The 16,570-nt window shown below is 33.7% G+C and overlaps 1 protein-coding gene across 2 annotated transcripts in view; it reads left to right on the forward strand.

Moving 5' to 3' along the window:
* Adgrv1 (adhesion G protein-coupled receptor V1) overlaps positions 1-16,570 on the forward strand; it is a 548,667-nt gene that overhangs the window by 129,447 nt on the left and 402,650 nt on the right. For both annotated transcript variants that reach the window (XM_048811397.1, XM_048811398.1), the window contains 9 exons: positions 253-462; positions 7,244-7,374; positions 7,957-8,056; positions 8,675-8,854; positions 9,447-9,610; positions 11,606-11,699; positions 13,701-13,779; positions 13,898-14,036; positions 14,623-14,764. In XM_048811397.1, the coding sequence (XP_048667354.1) occupies positions 253-462; positions 7,244-7,374; positions 7,957-8,056; positions 8,675-8,854; positions 9,447-9,610; positions 11,606-11,699; positions 13,701-13,779; positions 13,898-14,036; positions 14,623-14,764 (1,239 nt within the window). The remainder of the gene's footprint in view (positions 1-252; positions 463-7,243; positions 7,375-7,956; positions 8,057-8,674; positions 8,855-9,446; positions 9,611-11,605; positions 11,700-13,700; positions 13,780-13,897; positions 14,037-14,622; positions 14,765-16,570) is intronic.

Consider the following 16,570-nt stretch of genomic DNA (forward strand, 5'->3'; position numbering starts at 1 on the left):
TCAGAATGTTCTTTTCTACACATTAATGAATATTTATGGTATTTTATGTGTAAAAAAATATATATAGATGAACAAAGAAAATTTGATTTTAATGGTGTTAATATTGCCCCAAATACTGAGCTATTATAATGAACTCACATTATTTTTTACTTCCGTTTTTAAGGTAGAGATTATTTGGGGCCTTTCTGAGTTCTCTACATTGGTGATTTTCTTAACTTTCGTTTTTAATTCCATTAATATTTTTTTTTATAGGTGAAACCAAAAAGACAGCCATTTTAACCATTCTGGATGATTCCGATCCAGAGGATGATGAAAGCATCATAGTTAGTTTGGTGTACACTGAAGGAGGAAGTAGAATTTTGCCCAGTTCCGACACTGTGAGAGTGAACATTTTGGCCAATGACAATGTGGCGGGAATTGTTAGTTTTCAGACTGCTTCCAGATCTGTCATTGGTCATGAAGGTGGGTTCTTTTTTTTGAGCACATTCATTTTCTTTTCTATGGGTATCATTTTTTGCCTAGTGTTTTAAAGCTTGTGATTTTTTTCCTTTAATTATTTTGTTGAACTATGTGTTTTCATCCAAGCGGGACATGTTTGGGAGGAGGCTTAGTGCACTGCTTAACTAGATGTAGGAGGCTTACAGAATGATACTGTGTTCCAGCTTGCCATTCTCCACTGGTGTGGGATGTCCAGGTTTTTCATCTGTTAAATGGCAAAATATTACTTACTTCATAGGTTTCTTCATGAGGATTAAATGAGCTTATAATAAGTATAAAGTGCTTGGCACAGTTCTTGGCAAATGTAGTATATGCTTTTTAGTAGCTTTTACTATGAAACAGTAAAATATTGGCTCCCTGTTAAAAACAAGTACTAGATTAAAATCAGTGAACATTTTAGCCTTGATTTTATATTGTTTTTGTATGTTTTATAAAGAGTGCCAAACTGGAAAATCTTATATAATATCTATTTTTTTTTGTCTTGAAACACTGTAATTTTCTTGAATCTTTATTTTTTATTGCATATCATATATAGGCTAATTTTTGTGTTTTAGATATTACAACTGTTTTGTTTTTTTGTCTTTGAATAAGCCTATTTTGAGATTCAAAAAAAATTTACAGATTGTTTCAGCACATAGTTTGTATTTAGAATTAAAAAATAATTTTATCTTAAAGAATTAAGAAATAAAAAGGATATAGATCATGTATATGGATCTCTACAGATGAGGAAAACAAAGCTGAGAAATCAAATGACTTGACAAGGTCAAATAACTAATTTGTGACTGTGCTGGAAACTGAATGCATTTCAGTGTTTACCATCTGTCTCCTTAGTATATTCTCCCAACTTGCAAGTTTATTGAAATTATTTATGCAAATGTTTGAGCCATTTTCTGACACTCTTTACTATTGTTAATGGTGTAGAATTGCATGTTGTCTTAGCAATAATGATTAAGAGTGACTAACAAATTGCCATAAACCCAATCTAAAGACAAATCGTTAACTACCAAAAATTTTTTGGTAACATAGTAGAAATAAAATGTCACTGCTGGGATAGTTAATATTAATGACAACAAGAATATTTATGGGGTATTTTCTGTGTGACAGTTGCTCCACATCAGTTATTTCACTTCATTTTAGTAGCAGTCCTATGAACTGGGTATAATTGAATACACAAGATTTTTACATAAGGAAATTGAATTGGAGATCAGAGGTGGAGCTTTAAACCCAGCTGCGCTGGATCCAAAGCCCACACTACAGTGCACCTTGTGAGGAGAGACTGTTTTGTTTGAATTTGTATTTGCTGCAGAACCTGACAATGCAAGGATTTTTTGATAAATATGTGAAGTGATTTTAATTGAAAGAGTAATGAATGTGAGTAGTAATGTCCATGTGAAAGGAAGAATTTGGTAAGAGACTTTAATTCTATCTCAGAGATAGAAGTTGAATTTTCAGAGATAGTTGAAATCAGGAAAATACAATCTTTGGGAACATAGGAGAAAACAAGTTATCAAGGACGTAATCATGTAGAACAGCAAGCTAAGATACTGGGAAAGTAAGAGCTCAGAGGACAAAGAGGGGACAGAAGAAACTAGGGAGAAATGTTCATCAGTTACCAGAATAAGGAAGTAATCAATGGGTCTCATACTAATGTAACCAACAAGTAAGATTTTCAAATGGGCTAGAGAAAATAGTAGCAGCTCTGGATGGATTGTAAAGAAAAATTGGGGATAGAAAGATGATATCTAAGGATAAACTAAAGGATTTAGTGGCCTTTGGGGAGTGCCCTCAAAGCAGGGTCCTCGGACTGGGGTTGTGGCTCAGTGGTAGAACGATTGCCTAACATGTGTGAGGCACTGGGTTTGATCCTCAGCACTATATAAAAATAAATAAATAAAATAAAGGGATTGTGTCCATCTACAACTTAAAAAAAAAAAAAAAAAGCAGTGTCCTCAGGCCTATTCCAGTTCACAGAGTGCTAATGGTTTATGATGAGATAAACTTTTATACCAGTTTCACTTTGCTTTGATATCCAAAAGCATTATCTATGGGCTTATATTCCATGTGTTCTCTTGCTATTTTTAAAAATACCTTTATTTTGTTTATTTATTTATTTTTATGTGGTGCTGGAGATGGAACCCAGTGCCTCACACATGCTAGACAAGCGCTCTGCCACTGAGCTACAACCCCAGCCTTTTTATAGTATAAAATTTTGAGAAGCACTGCTCTTTGGCCATGAGAACAAGGAAAGAAGTAACACTGGAGAAAATAAATTAAAGAGGAGTATATTGAATTTGCTTTTGCTTTGTTGAAGAAACTTGGGCAGGGGATACTGTATAAATAGAGAATTTAAGTGTTGATGGTATGGAGGCTACAAATAAAGCTAAGGCCAGGAAAGGTTAGATGAAAGAAGGAATTTAGAGCTAGACTAGATATGTGCTTTGCTGTGATATGATGGAATTTTTCATTTTTTTAAGAAAATATTTTTTTAGTTGTTGATGGACCTTTATTTTATTCACTTATTTATTTATTTATTTATTATTATTATTTTTTTTATTATTCACTTATTTATATGTGGTGTTGAGAGTTGAACTCAGTGCCTCTCACATATGAGGCAAGTGCTCTACCACTGAGCCACAACCCTAGTCCTGGAATTTCAGTTTTAAAAAATAAAAAAAAATATGAATTTCCAGCATTAACTTAAGGGGATTTTAACTGTAAGATACCTAGTGTTGTGCACGTGCATCCTGTGTGTGTTTAGTGGTGATGATAGTAATGCATGGTTTCTAAAGAAACCAGGCTCTCCTTCTGGGCACCAAAGATCTTGGAGAAATCGCAGACACCAGCACCTGTATTCTCGTTGGGTTGGATGAACTTCACCTAAAAACCATATTCTGGTATCTTCAGTTATCAACAGCCGAGTACTGCAGGAGACACAAAGAGGAAAATGGATTTGTAATTAAAATACATGGTCCAAGTGGGTTATTGGTTAAAAATTTACATCAGCATACCAGTATATGATTATGTGTTTGGTATGGGACAGAAAACACTGAATTGTTTTTATTGCTTGCATGAGCACTCCATAGATATTTTATATCTTTCAAATGAAAGTGAAGGGTAATTTTTATTTTTTACTTTTCCCCTTTTATTCCAATAAAGCCATTTTTGACAGCCTAAATTAATTTTATTTTTTCAAAATCATAATGATTTTGAAAATGAACATAATAAATCTTAATGAACCTCAAGAATTCAGTATTTTATGTATGTATTCTTTATAATACTACCACAAAAACTTCATAGAGAAATGTATATTAAGATGAGTTTACTAAAGTGAACTAATGAAAACCTCATGGTGATTTTTCAAGGAAAACTGTTAAAAAAATAGAGTAAAAGCTCGTGCTGTGTGGGCTCTCAACAATCTCAACATTGCTTCTGGCTGGTGTTGGAGCTTCATTTGTGTGATTAGATTTAAAATGTAGATGATACTGGACTTTGGGCTCTAGAAATCCGTTTGTGATTTACAAGAAGGAATTGCTATGTATTGAATTCTGAGGAATCCTATTTCTATGTTTTGTCCTAAAGCAATTGGAGAGATGCCCAGTGGTAAATATTACTTTTTTCAAATGTAATGGACAGAATTTAGAAATATGAGACAATGGACTTTACTGTGATTGCAAATCATGCATAAATGTACTTTTTATAAACCTGTGTTAGATTTTTCACTCACCCAACTCAGCAGCATCATAATCATCATGTCATGTTCAATAGATTTAAAATTTTTTCTTTTCTTAGAGACAGCATGAAGCTTTTTTACACAAAGATTTGAATAAGAAATGTAATTATTTTTTAAAATACCAATATTGGCATGCTATATTAGAAATTGTTTTTTTAAAAGTATTCACATTGGCAGTCTATGATTTAAATTATTCATATTCCTATAATATTTAACCATTTTCTTTTCATTGTAGAGTCAATAAATTTGGGTGATCCGTATATATCATGTATCATTTATTGACTAAGCTATTTTTCTATTTTGTTTTCTATTATTATATATACCTCATAGTTGCCATTTATCTTTATAAAAAGAATCTTGGTTTGAGGAATAAGTGGATGAAACACTCAGGGTTATTAAAATGCATTTTTGTTTTATTTTCTTTATCTGTATTAGGCTAGGTCTAGACACTATTTGATAGATCTTTTGCCTGAAGCTTGAAATGTGTTGTCCACTTTGGGTGGACTTCGTGAATTTTATATCAAGATGATTTTCAAGTAATGTGGTCAGACTTTGATAGTTGAGGGTGTTCCTCCAACTTTCATTCTTGGGAAAAACCGGAAGGCAGTATAGCACCTAGGAAAATGTTTCTTATGGGATAACTTGAACATACACTCTCAAGAATTTTCCTACTGTCCTTCATCTTAGATTTTGAAGACTAAGCACTTGTTTCTGAGTCTTCCTGTTTTCCCTTAACTTTGTTGGTCAACTCTGTGTTTTGGTAGAAGGTGACCCTGTGGTATATCCACTGCTTTTTTCCCAGATGCATTTTAAATAGGCCTAGCTTCTAGGTGTCTGTATTAAGAAGAAGAATCAATTTCAACATTTTATTGTTTAGAAAAATTTGCACACTATTCTTACTATTGACGTGATAAATTTGCAATAGGTTTATAAGATTATGTGTTTAAGAAATACTTTGTTTACTTTTCACTTATCTGGATGTGTGTGTATATGTGTGTGCCCCATTGTACCATACTTCAAATTTTGTTTCTTGCAATGTTTTCTTGAAAGTTACTTTTATGGCAACTTGTTAAATTTTCAGAAATGAAATTTATAAAGTAGTGTTATACTGCATATTTTTCCACATAGTAAGTTTGTGGGAATACTTTTTTCCTCCCTTCAACATTTCACTTTTATTTTAACCTCAGAATGAAATATTGATTCCCAAATCTTCATATACAAATTTCAGCCATAATTTTTTTTTATTATTTTAAGTCTCCCTTCAACATGGATCTTTATTGACCTACATTTTATTTTCTTGCTATTTGTGTTTTCTTTGCATTTTTTGCATTTAATCAAACTGTCATAATTTTATTTTTGAACTATTACTAGATTTGCGACTTTAGGACCTTTTTATTTGTGTAAGCAGACAACACTGCAGGTGAAACATCTTAACTTCAAGGATTTTCCTATACTTTTCAGTAACAAACTTATTTTTCAACAAGTTGCTCTATAAGAAATTTGTACAATAGAGAAACTCCAGAGTTTGATAGTACAGTCTGTCTATATTTTATTCAAATGAGTTATACAAATAAAAAATTTAAATAGTAGGCTGACAATTATGGCTGATTGTACACTTTTTTCTGTTATACCTAATATTTTAGAGAATTTGATTCTTCACTTGCAGTACTTATGTGCTAAGAAAAAAAAAAAGAAAAGGAAAAGCCAATACTTAGAGTACTAATGTTTGTACTGAAATACTTAAAATGAATTAAAACATTTTTGTGATGCTTTTATCTTTTTTATATGTATTCTCCACTCTACAAAAATGATTCATTAGATTAAATTTATGTGTTAAAATTTAGTATGAAAAATTATTGTTTTTAGCAATTAATATAATAGTTTCTAAATGAATAAATCCATGATATTTTTATTTAAGAAATTTCTATTAGAAATATGTATTCATTTTATTATCTTCAGAAATATAAACTGTAGTAATTTGATAAAATATTACATTTTATTGTTTTGTCTTTACTCCCTTTATTTAAAAAATGTTGAAGGACTTGCTAATGTTGTAGGCAAAGCTATTTGTATAACTAAGTAAAAGTGACTTTTTAAATGCATAGTTGTGGATTTCCATTATATGTATGTGGTATAAAATTTGAATAAGGATGCGTTCTTTTAAACCTTTTAAGCATTGTTCTGTTTATTTTTCTATAACAGTATTCTTTATTTTTTATTAGAATACATTAACTTGTATTCATCATCATATAAAACTAGTGAATCAAGTATTTTTTCAGCAAGTCACAGTCATCAGCTTAATTCTTAGCAGTTTTCTTCCCACTTCTAGCAATATGAAAAAGAAATTCTTATGATTTTCTCCAGTTTTATAAAATGATACATAGGGATAAATATCAGGAATGGGAAGTATCTAAAATACTCAGTTATCTGGGCCAAATGACTGTGACTTTGATGAAGTTACAGACATTGATATACAGATTTGACACCTTTCCTTTGTATTTCTTTCTATAAAACAAAATCATTGATGGTATATGTAAGTTACAATCTAAAGAAATGTGATTTTCAGGTATTTGCAAGCATTTTTATGCATGCATTGTGCAAAATCACATTGCATATCGGTGTAAGGAATTTGTTTCCTTTTGAAAAATGAAGAAAGAATTTGCTCTTGTTATAGTTTTGATCATGAGGACTTTATTATTTTCTTTGACTTACAGAACATTCATGTTCTGGTGCATGTTTTGGAGTGTATACTAGCTTGTGTTTCCCATTTTAGCATGTGCTCTTATAAATTTTATATACTGAATTTCCTGAATGAGTATTTAGAAGTGGGATCCCAGTGTTAATAAGCAATAAGCATGTATAAGGCTTCTAGAGAATACAAAACAGATCAGCTTTGTAATGTTCTTGGAAAAGTTGCTGCAGTAGTTGCATGCTTGAGATTTGGGTTTTGTTGAGTTCCAATGTAAATGCTCATTTTCCTTTAAGTACTTATCAATGAGGACATTTCACTTGCAGGAGAAATGTTGCAATTCCATGTGATAAGAACACCTCCTGGGCGAGGAAATGTTACTGTTAACTGGAAAATTATTGGACAAAATATAGAATTCAATATTGCTAACTTTACTGGACAACTCTTCTTTCCTGAGGTAATACCACAAAGAAAAGTTTCACCATAAATTTCTAGGAAAAAAAAGTGTTGAGGAAAATGGGATAGAAATCAACATCACTGTATTGTAGTTATCATCATTCTCTCTTTTCACACCCATTGGTATGAATTCTTCTTTGATGATGTATGCATTCTTTTCATTTTCACTTTCTGAGTATTAAGCCAAATAGTTATTACCTCTGCCCGGGCACTACAGCGTACTTTGTGTAACTGACATCCCTGCAATACTGGTATCTTCTTTCCCCTGCTCCATTTTTTTCCTACTCACCACTGTTGTAAAAATCTCCCCAACTTACTGCTTTGTGTGAAGGTTTTAATAGTGCGCATTAGATAAGATTTACATTAATTAGCTCAGCCTTCAGAATCTTCCACAGTTAGCTCCTTTCTGCTTTAAGTCTGGTTTCTCATGTCAACATTCATTATTTAATTAATTTCATTAATTTACAGACATGTTTGTTTAATGAAAATATGTTTGGATGCATGATTTATAAGGTTAATACAATGAGGAGATCGTTTATGGTCAGTAACAAAACAAAGATGGGTTTCTTTCTTTTTGACCTAGGGGACAATGAATCAAACAATATTGGTGCATTTGTTGGATGATAACATTCCTGAGGAAAAAGAAGTGTATCAAGTCATTCTGTACGATGTCAGGACACAAGGTAGTTCAGAATTCAGTTTTGAACTTTTTCTTTTCAAAAAAGAAACGGTATTGCTTTCTGTATTTCTAACAATTAAATATCAATTTTAAAAATGTTACTTTAAATATTGTCTGTTCCTTAGAAATGTTAGATCCAAAGAACACTAGCACAGGATTGGGAATACTTTGTGGACAAGTGAAAAAAGCTCTAAAATGTTTTGCTAAATAGTTATTTATGGAATGAAATACATTTCAAGGGTAGAAAATTTTGAAATTAATTTTATGTCAACAAACTCATTTGGATTTAGGACCAATTATAGTATATAACAATTCAAATTTAGTCATTTTTTGAGTAGACATCTAGGTACGTTCCCTAGATTCTACTCCATTTCTGAAATTCAGATAACAAATACAATCAGTAATGACAATAATATGCCAAGTGAAAACTTCATGATTTACTTTCTGGAAGGGTGGATGGAATGCAGGATCTTTGTCACCTGGAGATTTCTGTAGAGACGTGACAAAGGAGAACCCTTTCTGGTGACTTTAAAATGCTTTAGAGTGGGGATATGTTTTACATATTTAGATGTTAATGCCAAATTTCTGTTAGGTTTCCTAATGGGGTCCCTGATATTTTTAGGAGTTCCACCAGCAGGAATTGCTCTGCTTGATACTCAAGGATATGCAGCTGTCTTGACAGTGGAAGCCAGTGATGAACCACATGGAGTTTTAAATTTTGCTCTTTCATCAAGATTTGTCTTGCTGCAGGAGGCTAACATAACAATTCAGCTTTTCATCAACAGAGAATTTGGATCTCTAGGTTTGTATTGCTTTAGAATGAATGGGGTTTCTGGCAAGGGCTTTCGAAGTATTTTTGTGTGGATAAAGCCATTACTAAACTAAATCAGGGAAGGAAAAAAATAATATTTATTAGTTTGGGGATAGTACTTTATAACTTCTTTAATTTTAAAAGATTCCAAGGGAATTATCTATTTGCACAGAAATGATGTTTAACAAATCTCAGCAGGATGTGGTAGGAGGTGGCATGTGGGTCCACTGATAACACTGGGCTTGGCTGGGCTGGCTCTTCTCCATGTTTTTTATTCTTCTCCTGGACAAGTAGAAGCACAAGAAAGCAAGTGAAAACCTTAGGTCTAGGCTCATGACTAGCACATCATCAATTTTATTTTCTTTTACACAAACTCAGAGTCCCCAGGTGGGGTTTGTATACCTTACCCAGAAAGAGCCATCGCTGATCCTCACATGGTAAAGACTGTGGAAATAGGAAAGGCCAAGGAATTGAGGACAACAGTAGAAGTTACTGCAGTTGCTAAAGGAAAGATCTGAGGACATAGTGAGACTTATTTAGAAGTTTAAATAACTACAAAACCTTTTTTAACCAATTCAATTAGGAGCTATCAATGTTACGTATACCACGGTTCCTGGAATGCTGAGTCTGAAGAATCAAACTGAGGGAAACCTTGCAGAAGCAGAAGTTGATTTTGTCCCAGTAATTGGCTTTCTGATTTTAGAAGAAGGGGAAACAGCAGCAGCCATCAACATCACTATACTTGAGGTAAAACTCTCTTGTTACTTTCCTGTTATTATATCAAACCTGAAGTAACCCCAAAGTAGAACCTGAGAGAATATCCTAAAACATATTAATATTTCCAGGAAGAGATTTCTACCAACCAGTAGAAGTACAAGTCAGCAAGCAAAACATGCAAGCCCTTTTTAAGTAATGAATTTCATGAAAGCTAAGATTATGTGATAATTTTTAATTCTCTCTATATTAAAACATTACTCTGCCTTTAATATAAAGTTGGTATAGTTTACAACTATAATCTCCAGAAACTCTTGAATTCATTTCTGTTTCATTCCCTCTTCTGGTTCCTTTAAATCAGCTTATTATTTTTCATGATTTTTTTTTTTCAAATCACACAGAAGTTTCTCCTCCTGTTTAGATGGGCTATCCTGCTTTTGTGCTTTTGCTTATAGAAACATCTTGTGAAAAAGAGAATTTCCTCAGGGCAGTTCCCTATAGGAAGAAACTGGCCTAAGAGGTTCCAAAGGAGCATTTTGATTACTCCAAACAATTTATTGGACCAGCAAATCCATGTAGGTCACAGTCTTTGTGGGTAGAACCTGTTAAATTAGAGACAGCAGGAACCTCACTAGAGACTGATACCATAAAATGTGATTATGGTCAAGCTTAAAGTAATCATTGGTGGCTGAAATTATACTTTAAATAATTTTTCATATTGTGAACTCCCATGTTGATTTAGAGCTTAGTGTTTAAGCTACTAAAATACATTTCCAAGAGGTTTATAAAAATAGTATTATAGTGAGGTTAGGGGACGGTATGTAGTGGAGAATGAATATTTCATTTGAAAAATATTTTTCAGTTTACTATGTATTTTGGAGATTCCATTTTTAAAAGGTTCTATTCTCTCAGGGTCTTTTATTTTTATGAATTTATAAGTAGGATAAGCCATCTGAAGTGAGTAGTTTTTATGATTTCTGTGGCACTATGAGCTATGGTAGCATTATGAGAATTCCAAATCCATAAAATATAAGGTAATATTATATCAATATGTAACAGGTAACACAGGATTTGACAAAAATCACAGGCAAGTCATCTTTCAAATGTCTCATCTGTTAATGTAACTGAATTTAAGTAAGTGAATTATTCCTTAGTTATGTTAGTTTTAAAAACAGAAAATATATAGCCATTCTTTTCCTCCCCCTATAGTCTAAATTTTTAAACATGGGTTTTCAGTTTCACTTTTCTTTCTCCCTAGCTCTTTGCAACCCTTTCTGCTCTTTGAGTAGCACTAGATTAAAACACTGCAGGTTTGATAAACAAAAGCAATAGTTACACAGTGTGTAACTATTAGTGGCTGGCTGGTCCCTCCTGACATGGATTTTGCTGTTTGGGCACCAGCCTTGTTTTTCATTGGTTATTATGTGGTCTAATGATTAATAATAATAACTATCATTTTAAAAGTATTGTCTGTAGATCATGTACTCCACAAACATTATTTTAAATTATTATTACAATCTCACCCCAAAGTAGCTATTATTTCTTCCATTATAAAGATGATTGAATTGGAGCCTTAATATTTAAGCAACTTACCTAAAATTATAGAATTTTGAAGATCTCTTTCATTGAAAAGCATATATGTAATGTGTGTGTGTGTATGTGTGTGTGTGTGTGTGTGTATACATTATAATGATATCATTCTATCCCTCATTCTAAATATTGGATATTATGGAATTTAAAATGTTTTGTTCATGTTACATTTAAAATAACCAGGTTTATATATTTATATAATTAGTTTGCGTATTATGTAGGTCTAGGCTGAAAATATATTATTAAGTGGTTTCATACTGTTCAACCTATACAGCTAGGTATAAGTTTAATACTTCTATTTTTTTCCAATTTAGATATTTTCTGCTGCAATTTCATTTTGATACTCTGTATACTGTTGATGCATATATATTTGTAAGACAACTTAAAAATAGCTTTTGATTTGTAATTAAAGGAATTTAATGTATGTAATTTTTGTAGGATGATATACCTGAACTAGAAGAATATTTCCTGGTGAATTTAACCTATGTGGAACTTATCATGGCCCCTTTAACCTCATTTCCTCCAAGACTAGGTATGTTGTCTCTTTTGTTTGCTTGTTTAATTTTACTTCCTTCTAGTGAAGTAAAGTAACTTCATTTTTAATCAGAAGTGTGTTTGTTCATTTCAACTATGTGAGCTTTTTACATTTATTTTAGAGAGCAGCATTATTGTGGTTTTGGGCATTGGACAGTATAAACACATTAAGAATTATTATGTGGTGGTCTTTACATTTTACAACTATTTTATAAGCAAATTTGTAATCCTCAAAATAGAATTAGTTCTTGGGAAGGCATTTTATTTTCATGTTCTTTAAACATTTAATTAGCTATTTTCATTAGTTCTCCAACTTTCAGGTGATTTTATTTTCTTTTTGGTAAGAGATCTTTTGTTTGTTTGTTGTGTTCTCTGATTCTTTTTTGACCTTTGATCTTTTTCTTTTCATGCTTTAGAAAAGACTCAGTTAATTCATTACAGACTGAAAGGTAAAATTTGAACTTTGGTATAGATTTATGTAGATTCCTTTAAAAAGATGACTTCCCATGTTGGAGCAAAAACTCCTGTTTGCAGTTTGGATGTTTTAGTATTAAGGAATTTTGTCTGAAGCCTGTGTGTGTGATGGCCCACTAGGGGGTGGGGGTGAGTAGCACAGAGGGTGCCCAGCTCCATGGCCCCATCATGAGGGTAGAAAGAATATTGCACCCAGGGGACATTAACTTGGTGAAGGAGAAGCCTGGGCAAGCCCAGTGGCTTGAGGAACAGCATTCCTTATTCACATCAGAGACTCATTGTGACAAGTTTGAAAACACTGAAAGGAAGTAATTAGTTTCCTACATATTATTGTTTGACAAATTTCAGATCTTTTGCAAAAAAATAGAAGAGTGCAATGACTAGGCTGTTCCATCAAGTCTGATTACATGATAAACATTTTTCATACTAAGAAAACTAATAAAATACTTTCTGTTTCTGTGATATTCACATTAGAGGTGGTTTGAGTATATGACTGATGTTCAATGCATTATGATGCTCCTATTTCATATGTTTTCAGTGACAAACTGATGTTACTTACATCTTCCCATTTTATAGATGAGGGGACTGAGGCTAAGAGAAACTAAATAATATGTCCATAATCACACAGCTATGAAATGGCAGAGCTGGGATACTCTGATGGGCACAAATCCTGGTTTTATATTCTCTCTTGGTTTTATATTCTCTCAGTATTGCTCTCTTCAATCTAGAAAGAAGTGCATAAACCCCTACTCCTTTCTCTACCTGTGCAGCTGTCACAGGCAACCTAGACTAAGGAAAAGAGCAAATATTAAAAAACAATCAAACAAACATAAGTAACAGGGTTAGTTAATATTTCAAGACTGAATAGCAGGTATTGGTAACGTATTAAGCTTGATGGACAGAGTACAAAATAAAAATGATAAGAGAAATTCACTTCAACCTTAGTCTCTTTTTTTCATTCTACAAAGATTTCTTCTTCTTCTCCTTCTCCTTCTTCTTCTCCTTAATAGAAACCCCATCTTTCTTGCTTTCTGGTTTGTGTATCCTTTGTCCTTGTGTCTCTTTATCAGACCTGTCTTTGTCTCTGTGCCACTCCTTGCCTGCCCTTCTCTTCTCATTTCTTTTACCTCTTTTTTCTGCCTCTCTACTCCTTCCCATCTGAAACAGTTCTGTTACAGAACAGAGGTACCGAGTTTTTAAATTTTATTAAAATAATAGGAAAAGCTCCATAACCTTAGTTGCTTATTATTTCATGCTGTTCGTGGTTGATTTAAGTTTTATAAGTCAGTGGCTCTTGTCAGCAAAGTGGTCTTTTTCAGATGTTATTAGCATTGGTGCCTTTGTAGTCTTAAATTCTTTTGAGTAATATCAGCAATATTCATATTAGGAATTGTATAATCTCAGAGGGACTATCTTTAAATTCTAGATCAAGCATAATAAAATTTTAAAGTTTAATAATAAAACTTTATACAAAATTTATAGTAATAAATTTGTATTTATTTAAATATGTCTGCATATTTTTCAGATTCAGAAGGCTTGACTGCACAAATCATTATTGATGCCAACGATGGTGCCCGAGGGATGATCCAATGGCAGCACAGCAGGTGAACCCAAGGCTCTGTGAGCCCTTCTCCAAGCTTCAGATCTTTTACCATCTACCAAATAGAAGTTCAAAATAGGAAAAAAAATTACTTTCTTTACTTTCTCTTTCTGTTCTTACAGATTTGAAGTAAATGAAACCCATGGAAGTGTAATGTTGGTAGTGCACAGAAGTGGAGAGGCTCTTGGCCATGTGTTCTTGTTTGTGTACGCCCAGAATTTGGAAGCACAACTGGGGCTGGATTACATCTTCACGCCAGTGGTAGGTCTTAACATCTATCCCAGACAACCTTTATGCATTATTTTAAAATTACTGTTTCCTGAGAATTATAGTGACTTATGTCCTACATAAATTAGTACACTATTATATAACCTAATTCACAGTAAATTAGAACAGATTTTCATGTGGCAAATAATTTTAGTATTTTAGTAAGTAATATAAATTTAGTCTTATTGTAACGATTATTCTGTGCAGATTAATTTTTCTATTGTAACAATTGATGTTGGAGAACACAGATCTTGTGTTAAGGAACTCATATCATTAGATGACCTTCTCAAAGTGTTTCTTATCTTGAAATTTTTATCCTTTATTTCATTGTTTTTACCTTACTGAAACACTTTGTGTTTTAAAAACTTTTTACTTTGTTTCTTAGTAACTTTTTCCCCTTAATCAGATGTTCAGCTTCTTCTTTTCCTCCATAAATTTTACTTTTCAAATAAAACATTGTCAATTTAAATAAATTAAGATAGCTAATTCTTTGTATTTGCACCTATATTGTGTTTCATCCCAAACATTTTATTAAAAAATGTTTTTCAAAATGATATTATTCCTTTTAACTTTTAACCAGATTCTTCATTTTGCTGATGGAGAAAGACATAAAAATATAGAAATCATGATTCTTGATGATGACATTCCAGAAGGAGATGAAAAATTTCAGCTCATTTTAACAAATCCTTCTCCTGGACTGGAACTGGGGCAACAGACAATAGGTATTTGACAATTTCTTCTCCATAGCCACCTCTTTCTCATGCTGGTTTCCCTAATATGGGGGAAAGACAGATTAGAGAGACTTGATGATTTCTACTTAGAATAAAAAACATTTTAAATTAAGCATCTTGAAATTCTATGTCAGTGTTTTTGTATGTGTATATTTATGTAAAGAAAAAAAAAGAGTTAGTTGGTACTAAAGATATTATTGAGTCATTTCCTCAATTTAGAATGTTCAAAACATGAACAGAGAGAATGCAGAAAAGATGTCGCCAGTTATGGCTATGAAGAAGGAGGAGAAAAAACAGATAAAACAAAGTAAAGGGAAAGAAAAAGAGTGAACAAGAGAATTTGACTATGAGAAGAAAAAAAAGGAGAGAAAGAGAAACAAGTAAAAAAAGAAACAAAACAAAACCAAAATAAACAAGACAAAAACAGACCCTTAAGGGTCAAGTCAAGGAAAAATAAACATGTTTTAAAAAATGCTAAAACTGAGATAAAAAGAAACAAATGTATGTATGTATGTATGTATGTATGTATATATGTCCGTCTGTCTGTCTACCAACCAATCACTCCAGCAAGAACATATACACACATGCACACTTAAAGAGTTATCTCCACTTAGGTGTTTCAAAGTGTTGATAAAGGTGGATGTCGGTGCCTATGCTCAACTGTCATTCTGTTTCTTCTTGGGCTATGTATTGAGAGTAAGAGACACAACCTTGGTTGGGGGTTAACTCCTTCCTCTTTTTGTGTTGTTCACTAAGCTGCCCACTGGATTGGCCTAACACTGAAGTTGTTTGAAATAGATTTCAGTTTCCCTTCTTACCATTATAAGATAGGAAGGAATGGGAAATACTATCAACTGCAGTTTTGTGCAGACAGACAGCATTGATGCACTCAATGTGGGGCTTCTGCACAGTCCTAGTAGTGATGTTCCGGTGGCTAGAGCTTAGGTCTAATCAGAGCTTAAGGACTTTGTTGAGTATTATATTCCCTGGAGAACACACATTCCTAGTGCCAAGCTGATGACAATCTCTGCCAGGATCTCAGGAATCTCCCTAGAATTCTATTTGTAGGACAAGAAAGCCAGTCCTCCCCAGGTGTTACACCTCTCTAAGGGTCTTATACACTCTGCTGCCCACAAACATGGCCTTCCCACACTTAGTCCCTAAGTGTATTCACACCCACTTGTTCAGTTTCATGACCTCTTCAGCTGGTCACGTGAGCCACCAGACTCAAAGGGTTAGTGAGTTGCACTCCCCTCTGTATTTCTTACTTGAATCACCATGGGTACAATATTGTCCATAACTCTTGCATTTGTGTTCTGCTAGGTACACGTTGGGCCACATGATGGGACATTATGGCCGTGCTTGTATGATCTTGCAGGCTTCTGCAGCAGCAGACTGCAAGGTGGCCTCCTCAAGATGGCTTCCATGTCAGGTCTTCCCTTGTCAGTTGAGAGAAACAGATTTCACAACAAGCTCATTTCAAACAAGAGCTTGTTGTGTGGAACTGTAACCACCCACAGAACAGGCCCAGCGGCCTGCTGAGGGGCAGAGCCGCCCCCCACCCCCCGCGCCTGCCAGGTAGGTGGAACTGTGACCACCGACAGAAAAGGCCCAGTGGCCTGCGGAGGGGCAGAGCTTCCAATCACTCCTGCAAGGTAGGCGGGCCTGCGACCCACCGGCAGAACAGGAGCACCGGCCTGCTGAGAGGCAGAGCCGCCCCCTCCCCCTGCGCCGGCAAGGTAGATGGAACTGTGACCACCCACAGAGCAGGCCCAGCGGCCTGCTGAGGGGCAGAGC

This window comes from Marmota marmota, unplaced genomic scaffold (assembly GCF_001458135.2).
Source record: "Marmota marmota marmota unplaced genomic scaffold, marMar, whole genome shotgun sequence".
Lineage (NCBI taxonomy): Eukaryota > Metazoa > Chordata > Mammalia > Rodentia > Sciuridae > Marmota > Marmota marmota.